Source organism: Gorilla gorilla, chromosome 7, assembly GCF_029281585.2.
Source record: "Gorilla gorilla gorilla isolate KB3781 chromosome 7, NHGRI_mGorGor1-v2.1_pri, whole genome shotgun sequence".
Taxonomy (NCBI): domain Eukaryota; kingdom Metazoa; phylum Chordata; class Mammalia; order Primates; family Hominidae; genus Gorilla; species Gorilla gorilla.
The window spans coordinates 146577889-146594914 of record NC_073231.2 but is presented as its reverse complement, the minus strand read 5'-3'; the positions used below and the strand labels follow the sequence as shown (position 1 = coordinate 146594914).

At 39.7% G+C, this 17026-nt stretch overlaps 1 protein-coding gene and 1 non-coding gene across 27 annotated transcripts in view; both read left to right on the top strand.

Moving 5' to 3' along the window:
• The window catches only part of PTK2 (protein tyrosine kinase 2), a 340227-nt gene that overhangs the window by 254349 nt on the left and 68852 nt on the right, over positions 1-17026 (top strand). For all 26 annotated transcript variants that reach the window (XM_055349579.2, XM_055349577.2, XM_055349578.2 and 23 more), the window contains 3 exons: positions 711-811; positions 4940-5029; positions 8581-8785. In XM_055349579.2, coding sequence (XP_055205554.2) covers positions 711-811; positions 4940-5029; positions 8581-8785 — 396 coding nt within the window. The remainder of the gene's footprint in view (positions 1-710; positions 812-4939; positions 5030-8580; positions 8786-17026) is intronic.
• MIR151A (microRNA mir-151a) lies at positions 11360-11471 on the top strand. Its single transcript, NR_106320.1, has one exon. It is a non-coding gene; the product is annotated as a microRNA mir-151a (primary transcript).

The window sequence follows — 17026 nt, the reverse complement described above, 5'->3', positions numbered from 1 at the left end:
GAGGCCGAAGCGGGCAGATCACGAGATCAGGAGATTGAGAACATCCTGGCTAACATGGTGAAACCCCATCTCTACTAAAAATACAAAAAATTAGCTGGGCATGTTGGCGGGCGCCTGTAGTCCCAGCTACTCGGGAGGCTGAGGCAGGAGAATGGCGTGAACCCAGGAGGCAGAGCTTGCAGTGAGCCGAGATTGCGCCACTGCACTCCGGCCTGGGCAACAGAGCGAGACTCTGTCTCAAAAAAAAAAAAAGAAAAAAGAAAAACTAAGCATCTAAAAAAATAAGCTGCATCAGCAAAATCATTTACAAGTTTTCAGAAGGCAACTTTTATTTAATGATATCTCTTTAGGAATGGCAGTGTTATAGGCCCCAGTTGTATATCACTGTCACTGTCAGTTAATGCAGTTGGTAATATGGTTTTATGAACAGTAATAAGGATTTTCATTATTTTAGAATGTACTTTGCCATCATTCAGAATAATCATTGTATTAATGGGTAAATATCTGGCAAAAAGAATATATATGAAGTAAATTTTGTGTGTGTGTATATATGAGATTTATTATATATATCCTATAATAAATATCATATAATCTGCTCGCATTGTATATAAGCTGTCTTTCAAAGTGCCTATTGGTATGTCTTTATATATGAGCTTGTAGGTTTGTTTTTCTTATTTTAAGTCTTATTGTCTCAAATTCTTCTTTATCAGGGACATTGCTGCTCGGAATGTTCTGGTGTCCTCAAATGATTGTGTAAAATTAGGAGACTTTGGATTATCCCGATATATGGAAGATAGTACTTACTACAAAGGTAAGAAATCAGAGTAGTACCTAAGAAATAAGCTTGGAATCTTTAACGTATTTGTAAAAACAGTATGTTCTAATATGCTCACCTGATCTTTGACAGAGATATAAAATCAACTAAATGGAGGAAGCGACAGCCTTCTCAGCAATGGTGCTGGAGCAGTTGGACATCCTTAGGCAAAAAATAGACCTCAATTTAAACCTCCGAATTCCATTTCAGATTAACTCAGAATGGATTATAGACTGCATTACAAAATAATTATTAGAAAAAAACACAAGAGTAAATATTTGGCATCTAGGGCTAGGCCAGGGATCCTTAGACTTGACACCAGAAACAAGGATTCATAAAACGAAAAAGTTGATAAACTGAACCTGATAAAAATTATAAATTTTTGTTCTGCCAAAGACCCTGTTAAAAGGATGAAAAGAGAAGCTACAGAGTAGAAGATTCGTGCCAGCCACACGTATCTGACAAAGCTATTATCTAGAATATAAAAGGAACTCTTAAAACTTAGTAAAAAATGACACAAAGAATGCACTTAGAAATGGGCAAAAAAATAGGAAGAGACATTTCATTGAAGAGGATATATGGATTGCACATAAGCATGTGAAGATGCAGATGTTCCACATCTGTGTCCATTAGGAAAATGCAAATTAAGAACACAATGGGATTACAGTACATACCTGTCAGTTGTTAAAATAAAGAATATGCTGGCAAAGATGCAGAGAAACTAAATTGCTGCTGGGAATGTAAAATGGTAGAGGCATTCTGGAAGAGAGTTTGGCAAATTCTTTAAAAATTAAGCATACAAGTATTGTATGACCCAGGAGTTGCACGTCTGGACATTTCTTCTGAAGAAACGAAAACTTGTACACAAAACCATACTCAAATGTTCATTGCAGTTGTATTTGTAATAGCCAGGAATTCAAATCAGCTCCAATGTCTTTCAATCAGTAGACACACCATCATCTTACACCAGATGCGGCTGGTTGTATTGATTGCCTCAGTGAAGGGGATCTGACTGAAAAATATGCAGGCTGCTAACTCCGGCACCTTGGATCTATTAGTTTGGTGGGATTTTTGTTTGTTTGCTTGTTTTGAGACAAGGTCTCACATTGTCACTCAGGCTGGAGTGCAGTGGCGCAAACATGGCTCATTACAGCCTTGACCTCCTGAGCTCAAGCAGTCCGCCCACCTTAGCCTCCCAAATTGCTGGTACTACGGGCGTGCGCCACCATGCCTGGCTAATTTTTTGTAGAGATGGGGTTTTGCCATGTTGCCTAGGCTGGTCTTTGATCAAACTCCTGGGCTGAAGCTATTCTCCTGCCTCCGCCTCACAAAGTGCTGGTATTTCAGGCATGAACCATCATGTCCAGCCTCCATTAGTTTTTTTAACTGAAATCTAGCTCATGTCAGTTGTGTTTAATTTTGCCAATCTTGGAATCACATTGAATTGGTTCTTCAAATTATTACTGAACTAATATTTTTCTGAATAATGTTTTCATATTCCTAGAACTTTAGCTAAGGTTTAGATAAATCCATATTGTGCTATTAATACTACTAATTATGACTACCATTTTACAAAGGCCAGTTTCTTTCTTAGGGTATTTGATTTTTATATTGCAACAAAATGAGCCCAGATTTTTACATGCAAAGCTAGTCTGTTATTTTAATCTTATAACTATTCTCTTTCCATATATCTTCTGTATATTATTGCCTGTCACTATTTTATTTTTTAAATTGATTTTTAATTTTTATTTATTTATTTATTTATTTTTGAGACAGAGTCTCACTCTGTCGCCCAGGCTGGAGTGCAGTGGCACTATCTGGGCTCACTGCAAGCTCCACCTCCCAAGTTCACGCCATTCTTCTGCCGCAGCCTCCTGAGTAGCTGGGACTACAGGTGCCCGCCACCACGCCGGGCTAATTTTTTGTATTTTTAGTAGAGATGGGGTTTCACTGTGTTAGCCAGGATGGTCTCAATCTCCTGACCTCATGATCCGCCCACCTAGGCCTCCCAAAGTGCTGGAATTACAGGCGTGAGCCACTGCGCCCGGCCTAATTTTTTAAATTAATTTTTTAAATTAAAAAATTTTTTAAGACAGGGTCTCATTCTGTCGCCCAGGCTGGAGTGCAGTGGCATGAGCACAAGTCACTGCAGCCTCAACCTCCTGGGCTCAAGTCATCCTCCTGCCTCAGCCTCCTGAGTAGCTGGGACCACAGGCACACACCACCATGCCCAGCTAATTTTTTGATTTTTTTATAGAGATGAGATCTCACTTTGTTGCCTAGATTGGTCTTGAACTCATGGGCTCAAGCGATCTTCCCACTTTGGCCTCCCAAAGTGCTGGGATTACAGGCATGAGCCACTGTGCCCAGCTACCTGTCACTATTTTTAAATGATCCTTTGATACATGAAAAGAAAATCAATTGTTTATTCATTTTAATTGTTTAGTCATTTAACTTTAAGAAGACGAAGTCAACTTTTCATTATTTCTAAATACATTTTATATCCAGCTTCAATCTTAACTGTCCCAAGTCCTAGAATTCCAATAAAGAGCTAAATTCCAAGTAGTATGATGTCCAAATTTTCATATCATTTGAACAACATTTTAAACAGGCAGTTGACAAATTCACACAGATATCTTCTCAGAAAGGTTAATAAGTATACATTCCATTAGGCTATAGAAATAAGTACAAACTCCAAAAGGTTAGAGATTCTTCAAAATGCTCCTCTTTCTAGGAATTCTGATAGTCTTCAGAGGCAACTCATTGCTTACAGAAGAAAATCGAGACCCTTGACATGCTGGCAGAGCCCAGCCGCTCATGCTCCATGCTCTTCTGAATCAGGGTGCTGTTCCTGTGCCCTGCTTCCTTGACCAACGCCTTCTCCTCTTATATCCTCTCCCTGCAGCCTTCCCTGGTCATCCTCTCAGTCATTATTTCCTCTCTACTTTCAGGACACTTGGCATGTATTCACTATCTGTGTTACACCTTGTACCAAATTTGAGTATACTTCTGTCTGCCTTTTAGAATGAGCATTCCTTGAAAAAAAGGACTCGGGATTGTTCATCTTGAGAACTCAGCAGTTGAGGAAATGTTTACTAAGGTTTTGAGTGGTTTGCCTTTGTGGCACAAAGAAAACGTTTAGGCCTGAAAAGGGAGCTGATTTCAGGCTTCCCTAGAGAAGTCCTTCTTATCCCATTGCCCCTTCCTGCTCTTCACATGCCTGATTATTTGTGGAGTCTGCGCTGGTGCAGTCACCTAGTGGCTAACATATGTTTGTAATTCCCAAAATCAATACTCAAGGTGCTTTCATAGTCATTTGAGGACATGCACAAAGCAACAGAAAAATTGAGTATTCCCTAATACCCACATATGCAGCTGAGGTTCAGCAAGGCCGCAGTCTCTCCCTCCTGTCGCAGCCAGGGGAGGGAAGACAGGGTCAGGGCTGGGAGGGGACGGCGCAGGGCAGAGCCAGCAGCTCAGGCTCTGGTGGTTGGAGAGGTTTGAATCCCAACTCTGGTACCTGTTAGTGGGGCAGCCTTGGGCAAGTCACTTAACACATCTGAGCCTCCTTTTCTAAAGGAAATGGAACCTATCAGAATGAGTTGTTTTATGAGTGAAGATTGTAATCTATGTGAGATACGAATATATGTGTACATATTTCTCCTGAGAGCAGGGGTTCTGTGTTTGCAACAACTTTATATAACATAACTACCACCAGTGAGGATCGACTATATATTATTTATTATTAGCAGGACGTGTATAGCGAGCATTCTAACCTACAGATAAGGATCTCTTCTGTAAATTGTGAAATCTTATATACCAGAGCTGCACCTAATACCTGCTAATACCTGCACCTAAACCCCTGGTAAACCGAGGTTTGCTCTCCCTCCCTGTTCTTTGCCTCTCTATAGAGGGAAGGACATTGGTATTTTATTTATCTACCCCCTCACCCCTAAGTGACCTCAAAACATCAAGGAAATGAAAAGTAGTTCTCCCAAAGAAATGGAAGGCTCAAGGGTTCAAATAGTTAAAGCTTTTTCCTTTGATACTGAATATCTCAGCTAGCTCTGTTAGACTCTTAAGCAGATAACAAGGAAAATTTATTTTCTAAAATTAATCTTCTAGCTTCCAAAGGAAAATTGCCTATTAAATGGATGGCTCCAGAGTCAATCAATTTTCGACGTTTTACCTCAGCTAGTGACGTATGGATGTTTGGTGAGTACTCTTAAAAGTTTTGTATTCTTTAAAAATTATATTTCATATGTTATACAAAAAAAAATTATCTCTTTTTGGAATATGTAGGTTGATTTGCCTTCCCTAACCTGATCATCTCCTCATCAGACTTCTTTTGATTCATTTGACAGTAAATAGCCTGACATCTACTGTGCATCAGCCTCTGGGCACAGCTTCCGTAAGGGTCCACAGTTCTGATTGCCCAGCTCCTTCCATCACTCTTCCTTTTTGTTCCCCTTTGCTGTCTCTTCTTTCCTCACAGGGAGATATTTTGCTTATTTCCTTCTTTCTTTTCTCTCTCTCCCTTTGCCATCTCATTCGTTCCTTTCATATGAATGACATTAAACAGTAAACACTTGGCCCCTCCAACCCGGAAGTATCTAAAATTCTACCTTGTCTCTTTATTCTGGAGTCCAGCCTCCTTCCTGACCTATCTCAAGACTTGGAAGTTTGATCCTTTGTCTTCTGTAGCTTCTGCTTTTTTGATAATGTCATTTGTTCTTCCTCACCTGCTGCAAGGTCATCATTCTCCTGCTCTGTGGTTATTGCAATTCCTTCTAGCTGGTGTAGAAGTGTGGCTCTCATTTATTCTTTGCTACTTATTTAAACTACTTTATCCAAATTTTTAAATTACTCACTATTTTTAACATGAATGGCACTTCCCTCCACTCTACTCTCCATTTTTCTTGGTGTTATTCCTTCTACCCAGAATACCTTATCCTGATACCTTCTTCTTCCAGTTGAAATCCTACCTAACCCTCAAGGTCCACCTTAAATGTCCTTGAAGGCTTCTTCCTTTCTGTACATTTCCTACACTTTCTCTCTTTGTCATAACACTCATATTGATCCTGTGAATAGACTTGTGGACATGTTATCTCTCCTACATTAGAAACTACTTTGGAGGAGATGCCCTGTTAAGATTATGTACCTTTTTTTCTCCTATAAATAAAAATAACTTGATCCAGTATGTGTTCTTATTTTTTTCTTCTGTTTACTGTTGATTCTTAATTATCATTTAATGCCCCCATAGATAACTAGGTAAAGGAAAGAACTTTCAGATAGAACAGGATATGGCATGACATGATTAGAAAAAGCTCTGAAGTCCAATTGATGTGTGTTCAAATCCCAAGGCCTTGATTATTATCTGTGTGATCCACAGAGCAAGTAACTTATCCTTTCAGAGAAATTTCATGTTTCAAAACTTCTAAGATGCCTATTTTTTTACATGTTAACATTTCTGGAACTGGAGTGTATCTTAAAATCAGTGGCATTTTACAGTTGGTAATAATTGGAGGCATTTTTTAATGTAGTTGTCCTTGCTTTCACTCAAGTAGAGTTTGTTTTGTTAATATTGTTGTTACTGTAATGTCTGAATGACTTTAAAAGAACTCTTTTGGTAAGAATAAAATAAAAATTCTAAGAGGGAAGAAAGAATTGTATCATACTTTAGTTTTCAACATTCTCCTCCCTTTTTTGGTCTTATAAACTAATAAAGTTTCCTAGAATCAGTAGATGTGATTTTTGTCAAATGTGGTAAAATGCAGTGTTTAAAGAAACATAAGGTTACTGTGAGGATTAAGGGTAATATATGAGACTGGGCACGGTGGCTCATGCCTGTAATGCTAGTACTTTGGGAGGCCAAGGAGGGAGGATCACTTTAATCCAGGAGTTCAAGACCAGCCTGGACAACTTAGCAAGACCCCATCTCTACAAAAAATACAAAAATTAGCTGGTTTGGGTGGCGCATGCCGATAGTTTCAGCTACTTAGGAGGCTGAGGTGGGAGGATCACTTGAGCCTGGGAAGTGGAGGCTGCAATGAGCTGTGATGGAGGCTTTGTCTCAAAAATATGTATATTTGTAAAATTTCTAAGAAGTGTGCCAGGAACACATTAAGTTCTCAAGAAATTATATCCAGTGTTGCTACTACTGATAATATTGTTGTAACTTCTGGTGAGAAAAGCAGCACTAAGGCATTTTTTTTGTCAGATACTCTTTACTTTGAAATTCTTGGATTCTTGGCTAAGTTCAGAATCTAATTCACATCAAGATGATAATATGCTTTGCTTCTTTTGAGGCAGATTTCATTCTAGGTTCTAAAGATGCAAAAATAAAGTCACAGTTCCTTTCTTCAAGTCATCAATTGTACATTGTTTTGTGATAGAAGTAGACTTGAAATGACAAAAACTTTTCCCAGAGGAAAAGCATTATAAAGAACTACATTACAAATGTACCTACAAAGAAGAGAGCTTGTGAGGAAGGTAAAAGGATGTTTTTGGCGTGTTCCACAGGTAGCAAGAAGCCCAGAATAGCCAAGCACAGAGCAGTGATGATAAGGCACTAGGAGAAAACATCCATCCTTTACGCCACCAGTTCTTTCCATTTCCTTTGCATTGCATTATATGTTCATTGCCAGTTTTAGGTTTCTTGTTTGTTTTAAAGGTGAATTTTTTAATTTTTTTTTTTGAATTTTAGATTCAGAGGGTCCATATGCAGGTTTGTTACATGGATATATTGCACAGTCCTGAGGTTTGGGCTTCAATTGAACCTATCACCCAAATAGTGAACATAGTACCCAATGGGTAGTTTTTCAACCATTACCCACCTCCTTCCCTCCCTGCTCTTTTATTCCCCGGTGTCTGTTGTTCCCATCTTCATGTCCATATGTATCCAGGGTTTAGATCCCACTTACAAGTGAGAACATGCAGTGTTTGGCTTTCTGTTTCTGCATTAATGCACTTTGGATAAATGGCTTTCAGTTGTTTCCATGGTGCTGCCAAGGACATGATTTCATTCTTTTGTGCCTGCATAGTATTCCGTGGCATATATGTACTACGTTTTCTTTATCCCATCTTAAAGGTGAATTTTTAAGGATTATTCAGAAGATACTAAGAAAGTATTGGATTTCCCAAGGGTAGAGTGCAAGTAAACTTTTTGAGGTCACACTGTTGCATTTATAGACAAGACGACTTGAAGCCCAAAGAAGTTCCACATCTTTCCTGGGGGAAAACAGTGACCAGTCCATGAATAAACCAGATAATGGTGCCTTTATGCACTCTAGACAAGAAGAGGCCAACCTTGTTAAGGGAAGCATTTTAAGGAATCTGAGTTTTCCAAAAGCGTAAGACTTATCCTAGGATTTTCTTTATTGGACCTCAGGTCAGCTGCTCTAATTATAAATAGGTGAGACCAAAGTGGGGCGGATTAAAATTCAGCATTTTTTGAACTACTGCATTAAGCCACGAAGTACCACTGTAGCTAGTGGGTGATTTTCTAATAGAAGATTTCTAGAGAAATAAATCTCTGAGAAAAATTACAGCATTTTTCTTGATAATAATTTAACATTTCATTATTTACATCATGTTAAATCGTTAGGTTATTTTATACTAGAGTTAATATAATGCTGCTTTGGTAGATAATTTGCCCATTACCTCCCAGCTGGTACTCTAGTGCCTAGAAGAACAATATTCCTAGAACCTGGGAGTTACATTCTTCATACTGAGCTCACTGTTGTGTTTTCATTCCCACTTGACAGGTGTGTGTATGTGGGAGATACTGATGCATGGTGTGAAGCCTTTTCAAGGAGTGAAGAACAATGATGTAATCGGTCGAATTGAAAATGGGGAAAGATTACCAATGCCTCCAAATTGTCCTCCTACCCTCTACAGCCTTATGACGAAATGCTGGGCCTATGACCCCAGCAGGCGGCCCAGGTTTACTGAACTTAAAGCTCAGCTCAGGTAGGAGTTGGCGGGAGAGAGGGCCTGGGGGTGGGGGCAGATTATGCTGCTTCTCCTCCTTGCAGTAATAGCATTTTAAGGTCATTATATCAGTATGTCTAAGGCCAAACTATTTTTCGTTCAAATGCAATTACTTTTAAAATTGATTTGCATTTCTTTGTACCTTGCTAGAGTCTTAAGTAAATTATATCTTTAAAATTTTAATAAAGCTCCAATTATGGTCAAATCTCTCTCCCCTAGCTTCTGACTTAGCATGGCTTACAAGACCCGTAATAACTTAGTCCCAGCTTTCCTCACTAATCTCATCTAACACAACCCTCCATCTCTGTCTCCCTCACACTTTGTGATCCAGCAATACCTACTTATAATTCTCCTAACACAGCTCACTGCCTTTTCACATGCTGTCTTCACTCCCAGAAATCCCTTTCCTGACCTTTGCCACCTATAAACTTTTATTCAGTTTTCAGAACCCAGCTCAGATGTTACCTGCTTCAGGAAGCCTTCCTAATCAACCCTGCCCCGAAAGAGAGAATTACTCCTTTGCCACCTTTTGAATACTTATGTTTTTATATTTAAAACATCCATTGCTTGTTCAGGTGCCATTTTGTGGCTACTACTTTGTGCCAGGTACTGTTAAACCCCTGGAGGAAGCACGCAGGGACATTAGTGTGCTGAATCCCTCAGAGAAGCATGTGCATACTCTACCCTGTTGCCTGGCCTGGAGAGGTTCTTGTTCGCTTGTGCATGTCCCCAGCTACACTCAGAGCTCTTGACGGGCATCATTGTGTCTTACTGATTTCTGTAGCCCCAGTGCCAAGCTTAGAACCTGGCACCATATAAGTGCTCAATAAACATTTGTTGAATTGAATTGAATTGGAGTCTAGAATGAGACTTAATACTGTAATAAACAAGATACTGTAATATAACACATAGGCATGAGAAGCTTTATTATATAAACAATACCATGGTTCAGTGTGTGCTGTGTCACCTGTTTTCACACTTGGGGACTTCCTCCATTTTATGTGAGTTTTTATGGGTTTGGTTTTCATGCTGTATTTTAGTCTTTTTCCTAAAAATCATCAACTGCAGGGTCCAGGCCTTTCACCATCTAGCCCAGCCTTCTCACCACATGTTCAAGCTGTTCAACCTGCTAGACAGGATTCCTTTTAAGGAGAGTATTTCAAAGAAGAATTAAGACCTATAGGTAGAAGCACAAAAGATTCATCCAGTCTGAAAATGTTTGCTAAGCACCTTTGTTATTCTAAGCTAGGTTCTGTGGGTTCAACAGTGAACAAGACCCAATCCCTGCCCCCAGAGAGTTTAAAGTCTGGTGGAGGAGACCGAGGTATCACTGGTTATTACAGTACAGTGAGCACCACATTGGAAAGACCAGCCACGCTCTTGGTCTCCGTCCCCATAACTCTCACACACCGGCCTGGTTCTACTTTTCAAGGCCCCATAGAACAACCCTACTCTGCCTTTTCACACGATAGGCCTTCAGGGTAATTCTAAACAGCTTCCTTACCTCCTCTTAGTTTCTTCAAGCCAAAAATCTTCAGTTCCTTAATTAATTCTCGTATAACTTAACTGCCTATTCTCTCACGTTTACAGCTGGTTTTTGGACATGCTTTATTGCATGTTGTTTTGCTCCTATTTGTTCCTCCTTGATCTTTCCTCAGGATTTGACAGATTCTGTCCTTGACATTGTTCCTCTCTGATACCAGTTCTATCACCCCACCTCCCTGGCATCTCTTTCTACCTCACTGACTTGCCATCTCTCCACCTTTACCATGAATATTAACCGAATTTCTGTTTTCAGCCTCTTATTTTCTCCCATTTTCTCTCATTACTCTTCCTGGATGTCTGACCCATTCACATGGCTTTGCTGCTTACCTCTGTCTGTCTGTAGTTCTGGTCCTGCCCTTTTCTCAAGTCCCAAACCTACATTTTAAATTGCTGGCTGGGCATCATGTTTATCCAGAAAGCAAGCTGTTACATTCACTTCTAAGCCAGCCCTTCCTCCTCACTTCCTCCAGGTTGGAATAGTGCCTTTATCTTTGGCACCATCTTGGAGTCATGCTTCACTCCTTGTGCCTGCCCCCCACCCTCCATCCCGCGCTCTTCTCCCATCTGTCTGGCATGACCAGCTTAGTCAATCTTCCTGAACTGTCACTGGAAAAATAACTCGCCTGGTCAAAACAACTTTCAGTGGGGTTTTGTCACCTTTTATGTTTGGGTAAAGGCTTCCACAGTAACATTTAGGCCTCATTTCATTATGGCCTGAGATTGTCTTCTCATCCCTTTCACACACAGTAGCTAAACTAACCCTCCTCTCAGCCCAGAATGCCTCCTTCTTCATTTGAGGAGATCTTACGCATCTTTCTCGGCTTCTTTCATGCACTGGGTCTTCTGTGACTTCACAGCTGACTAGCCTTCACCCTCTGAGTCTCCAAAGCTCTTTGTTCTTCTTGTCAGGCTTACCCTATGCTGCTATAGATGGCTGCAACCCGTGTTCAATTCAGTTCGATAAACACTGTTGAGCACCTACAGTAGCTGAGCCTGGTGCTAGTCACTGGGGCAAAGATGACTAAAACACTTTTCCTGCCCTCGAGGAGCTCACAGTCTAGTATGTCTCATCCCCTACTAGACTGAAGCTCCTTGAGGACAGGGATGGTCATACTCACCTCGGTGTTGCCCAAACCTCCAGGCCAGTAGCCTAGCTAGCTAGATACAGGAAGAGTCACCCAGGCACTGAATTCAAGGCTTAGAACATATGAGTGATTCTGAGTACTAAGGAATGCTCCGCTGAGGTAAATTATCTCCAAAAAGTATCCAATACATATTTTTAGAACTACATATAATTACTTTAAATAGGTACCTGTAGTATAATTTATGGATATCTTCTTATATACTACTAGCACAGGTAATTGAGCATTCATTCATTCTGCATTGTTCTGTTTTAGAAATGGTGTTTAACTTTGCATTTTGAACATATACAATTAGGCTACCAAATAGGCCACCATTTTATATTATAAAATGTAACTATATAATATAATTGCTTACTTGGACATTTACATATAACAGTGTATCACAATAACTAAATAGGTTATTAATTTTTTTCAAAATTTTTATTATTTCCAAGATTTTAACAAAGAAATAATAAGTTTGGATAGCCCTTTGGTCGTTAAAATTATGGTAGTTAAAAATGTTTCCCAAATCCCATTCTTCTTCTCGACCTCGAAAGAATTCTCCTTCCCTACCTTGAAAGAATATTTGCAAGTAGACTCAAATTACTGTGGGATTCCCCTCATCTTTAACTGGAGTGTATGCGTGTGTATTTTATTTTGTCGAGGCGGGGTCTCCTCTGTTGCCCAGGCTAGAGTGTGGTGGCACCATCTCCGCTGCCTGCAACCTCCACCTCCCATGCTCAAGTGATTCTCCCACCTTAGCCTCCTGAGTAGCTGGGACTACAGGCATGCACACCACACCACCACACCCAGCTAATTTTTTGTATTTTTGGTAGAGATGGGGTTTCGCCACGTTGCCCAGGCTGGTCTCAAACTCCTGAGCTCAAGCAATCCACCCACCTTGGCCTTTCGAAGTACTGAGATTACAGGCATGAGCCACCATGCCCAGCCTTGTATATTTGTTTTTGACTATATTAGTTGAGAAGTGATTTTTGGTATGGAACATGTTGGGCAAACTCATAGGAAAATCACCTTGGTCCTACTTTGATGAGGTGATGTCTGTGACTCAAGGAACCTGTCCTTCCTACATCCTGTTTACTTATTCATAGGTATGAATTCATTGAGAAGTAGAATGAGATTAACCTGCCAGTGGCCTATTATCAAGTATAAAAAATTCCTCAATGGGAATACTTTTAATTGATCAACAGTGAAATTTTCTTATAATGCGTACTCTAGCATTTTTGTGCTTTATGACTGTCAGGTTATAAGAGCGCACCAAATATTTTTTGAGTGAAAAATCATTTAGCCGGGCGCAGTGGCTCAAGCCTGTAATCCCAGCAGTTTGGGAGGCCGAGGCAGGTGGATCACCTGAGGTCAGGAGTTCGAGACAAACCTGGCCAACATGGTGAAACCCCGTCTCTACTAAAAATACAAAAATTAGCCCGGCGTGGTGGCAGGCACCTGTAATCCCAGGTATCCAAGAGGCTGAGGCAAGAGAGTCGCTTGAACCTGGGGAGGCAGAGGTTGCAGTGAGCCGGTATCGCGCCATTGCACTCCAGCCCGGGAGACAAGAGTGAGACTTTGTCTCAAAAAAAAAAAAAAAAAAACAAGGGTTCAATTTAATTCCTGGTTACTTCAGTTAATTCTTTGTTAGGTACTATGACAGGGAAACCATAATAAACAGCTTTATTATTTGCCTTTTTGCAGGCATGTTCAAAAATAATATGTCCCAACAGTACTCTTCTTGACTAAGGTGTTGGTACCACTATTTTGAAAAAGAACATCAGCTTTATCTCAGATTAGAAAAATATTTTAGATTAATGTTAAAATTCTTAAATATATTTTAGGCAAATTAGGGCAGTAAACAAAATTATCACTTTAAAATTTCGTGTTATGATTTTTGTATATTTTAAAACTTTTTATTGATGTTTAATAAACACACCAAGAAGTGACAGCTTACTGGATTTCCACCAGTTGGATACAGTCTGTCACCAGCATCCAAAATGAAAATACTACCAGCACCCCAGAAATCTTCCACATGCCCCTTTCTAATCACTGTTCACCCTCCAAGGGTAACCTCTATCTTGACCGTAGATTGGTTCTGCCTGTTTTTGAACATGATGTAAATGGTATCAGTCAGTACTTACTTTATATATATAATTTATTTTACTCAACAGTTTGTGGGATTAATCCATGTTATTCGTGTAGTTATACTCAATTCTCATTGTTGTATAGTGTTCCATTTGTGAATATCCTATAGTTTATTCCACTGTTGGTGGAAATTTGTATACTTCTAATTTGGGGCTATCAAGAATATTGCTCTGTGAAGTAGAGAGGATATAGTAAGTGGTGTGTAAACAGATTTACCTGAGGCTTTATGTTCTAAAGAACACCAGTCTTATAAGTATCACCTTGGAAAGCAGTCCATGATTTTGAACTGGTCTTCTATCATTGAGCTCTTTAGGAATATTTTTAGAACCAGTACCATGTGCATTGATAGCAAGTCTCCATCCTCTGCAGTTAGCTCTTCTAGTTATAACATTGAAATAACTAGTAGTTATAGAGCAATGTCTGTTGGCAGGCGTTGTGCCATGAACTTTTATACACTATTTCATCTTAATCCTCACAGTCCTGGGACATACTGCGTATAGGTAGTATCTTCATCGTTAGTTTACAATGATGAGGAGACTGAAACTGTGTGGTTAGGCACCTGATAGAAGGACACAGAGCTGGAATTCAAGCTAGGTCCACCTGAGTCCAGAGCTTGAGCTATGAGCTGTCATGCTCTACTGACTGCCTTGATGTTTATTGGCTAGAAGTCATTAAGTGTGCCTGCCATCTTATGATTTGGACTGGTGAGCAGGTTGTTAATATTGGTTAGTTAAAAAGGAAAAAGAAAGAAAAAAAATACTATTACAGAGAATTCCTGCAGCTTGTTTTCTTACATTGTCTGAGTATCAACCAAAGTCCTTAAAAGGAATGGCAGCATCACTAGCAGATGCACAGAGGCCCTACCCATGGGCTTTGAGGGGGACATGGCTTCCTTGTGTACTTTCAAAGTATTTTCTTACTGGTTTTACTTGTTTCATTGGCATATTTTGAGTGTGTTGTATTTTGCTTCTGTGGAACACAATAATTTCACATACAGTGGGGAGCCGGTTTGGAAGTTTTGAACAAGTCACCCAGAGTTGACTTCAAGCAGATCAGAGCCAAGCCATGACACGGTGTCATCCAGAGAGCCTGCTGGGAACCGCTTGTATATAGAGCTTTCACTCCAGCTGGGGGGTGTTGGGAGTTTTTGTTTGGAGTTTTTGTTTTTGATTTTGTGTGTGCGTGTTTCTTTGGTTTTCAGTTTTTAGTTATTTGTCTTAACCATGTGCTGTCATGTTTTGCTTCTTAACTTTATCAAACAAAACCAGCCTTTGGGAGAGTGTTTGGTCAGGGTTATAGCTTAGCTCAGCATGGGTGCAGACAGATTTTCTTACTTTTTTTTTTCATATCACTTCTCAGTATCATACCTAAGTGAAGTTGCAAGGCATCTAAGGAACACAAACTATTTCAGTTGATCTGTGAGACTGCCAGTTCAAGCTATTATAGCAACACCTTGAGAGTAAATGGGCATGTGTGTGTGTATAAATTTTTCAAAGAATGTTTAAAAGATTATGTGGCCTTGGGCAAGTTACTAAGCCTCCCTTGTAAGAGCAAGATCACAAATACTACCCATATTCTCAAGATTAAATAAATAATCTGGCCGGGTGCAGTGGCTCACGCTTGTAATCTCAGCATTTTGGGAGGCCGAGGCAGGTGGATCACCTGAGGTCAGGAGTTCAAGACCAGCCTGGCCAACATGGTGAAACCCCGCCTCTACTAAAAATACAAAAAAAATAGCTGGGCATGGTGGCAGATGCCTGTGAATCCCAGCTACTCAGGAGGCTAAGGCAGGAGAATCGCATGAACCCAGGAGGCAGAGGTTGCAGTGAGCCGAGATCGTGCCACTGCACTCCAGCCTGGGTAACAAGAGTGAAACTCTGTCTCAAACAAACATATAAATAAATAATCCATGTCCATTGCTCATGGTAAGCACACACACTGTGTTAACTAATTTAGAAGTAGGTAGTAGTAACAACAGAGATTTTCCTGAAAATCCAGAAGGGACCTGGTGATCTTAGAGTACAGAAGAGTTACCAGTTATAGTTAGACATCCTTAAAAATATATAGTTATTTGTATTTAATTTTAAGGTAACCAGTAACAGAATCGTGCAAAATTATGAGCTTTGGAATGACAGATCTCACTTCGAATCCTGGCCCCACCACTTAATATCCTTGGGGAACATCTTTAACTTTTCTTTTTCTACTTTTTTTTTTTTTTTTTTTTTTTGAGACGGGGTCTCACACTGTCATCTAGGCTGGTGTGCTGTGGCGCAGTCTCTGCTCACTGCAACCTCCACCTCCCTGCTTCAAGCAATTCTCTTGCCTCACCCTGCCGAGTAGCTGAGATTACAGGCGCGCACCACTGTGCCGGGCTACTTTTTTTTGTACTTTTAGTAGAGACAGGGTTTCGCCATGTTGGCCAGGCTGGTCCTGAACTCCTGACCTCAAGTGATCAACCCTCCTGGGCCTCCCAAAGTGCTGGGATTACAGGTGTGAGCCGCCGCGCCTGGCCGTCTTTCTCTACTTTTCTAAAAAGTGTAGTACTCTTTCTACTCAGTAGCTACTTTCTAGGGTTCTTGTGAGATTTGAATGAGTATTAACTATTCTTATTATTCAGATAATAAGAATACCAAGATACTTGTTATCAAAATACCAAGCACATCTTTTTGATGTTTTATAGATGTATTATAGAGATATGAATTTTAAAATATTAATCTGTGAACAGCATCTTAAACATGTTTAACCTGTTTTGGATTCTTCACTTATCCCACAACATGAACTTTAAATTAGAAGTTCTAGGTTTGATTAATGACATGAAATTGCTTGTACTACTGTGTTTTTTTTAAGCGATTTTGTATTTGCTTCCAAAATTCCTTTCAAAGGTGGTGTCTAAATTCCTCCTTAGTCATTATACCAGTATTTTTTTTTTTTTTTGCATTGCTATCCTGTTGGGTCTAGATATTATCTAGAAGAGTAAGCTATTTCACAATTATAGCTACGTACAGTTAAAATGTTCACAGCATGTGAACTTTAGGAGTTTTTTGTTTGTGTTCTGTTTTGGCCCGCAGTCTTCCCAGTGATAAAAAACAAACTGCAAATCTGAATTTAATAGGAATTTAATGTAAAATGTAAATTGTTTCTACTGAAAATTATATCTTAGCTGCTTCATATCTAACAATAATTCTTACCCCTTTTTGGTTCTCACCCACACGTCCCTATCATAGTTCTGTCTTTGCACAATTTGCCAAAGTGCACAATTTGGCACTTTGAAACCAATAACTTAACATCCACCTCTCTTTCTCTGCCTTAACCTTTTTCTCAAACTTGCATTTTAGCAATACCTTTTGTATTATGTTTTTAGTGCTTGCTCTGGGAATTACAGTATACATCTTAACTTTTCATA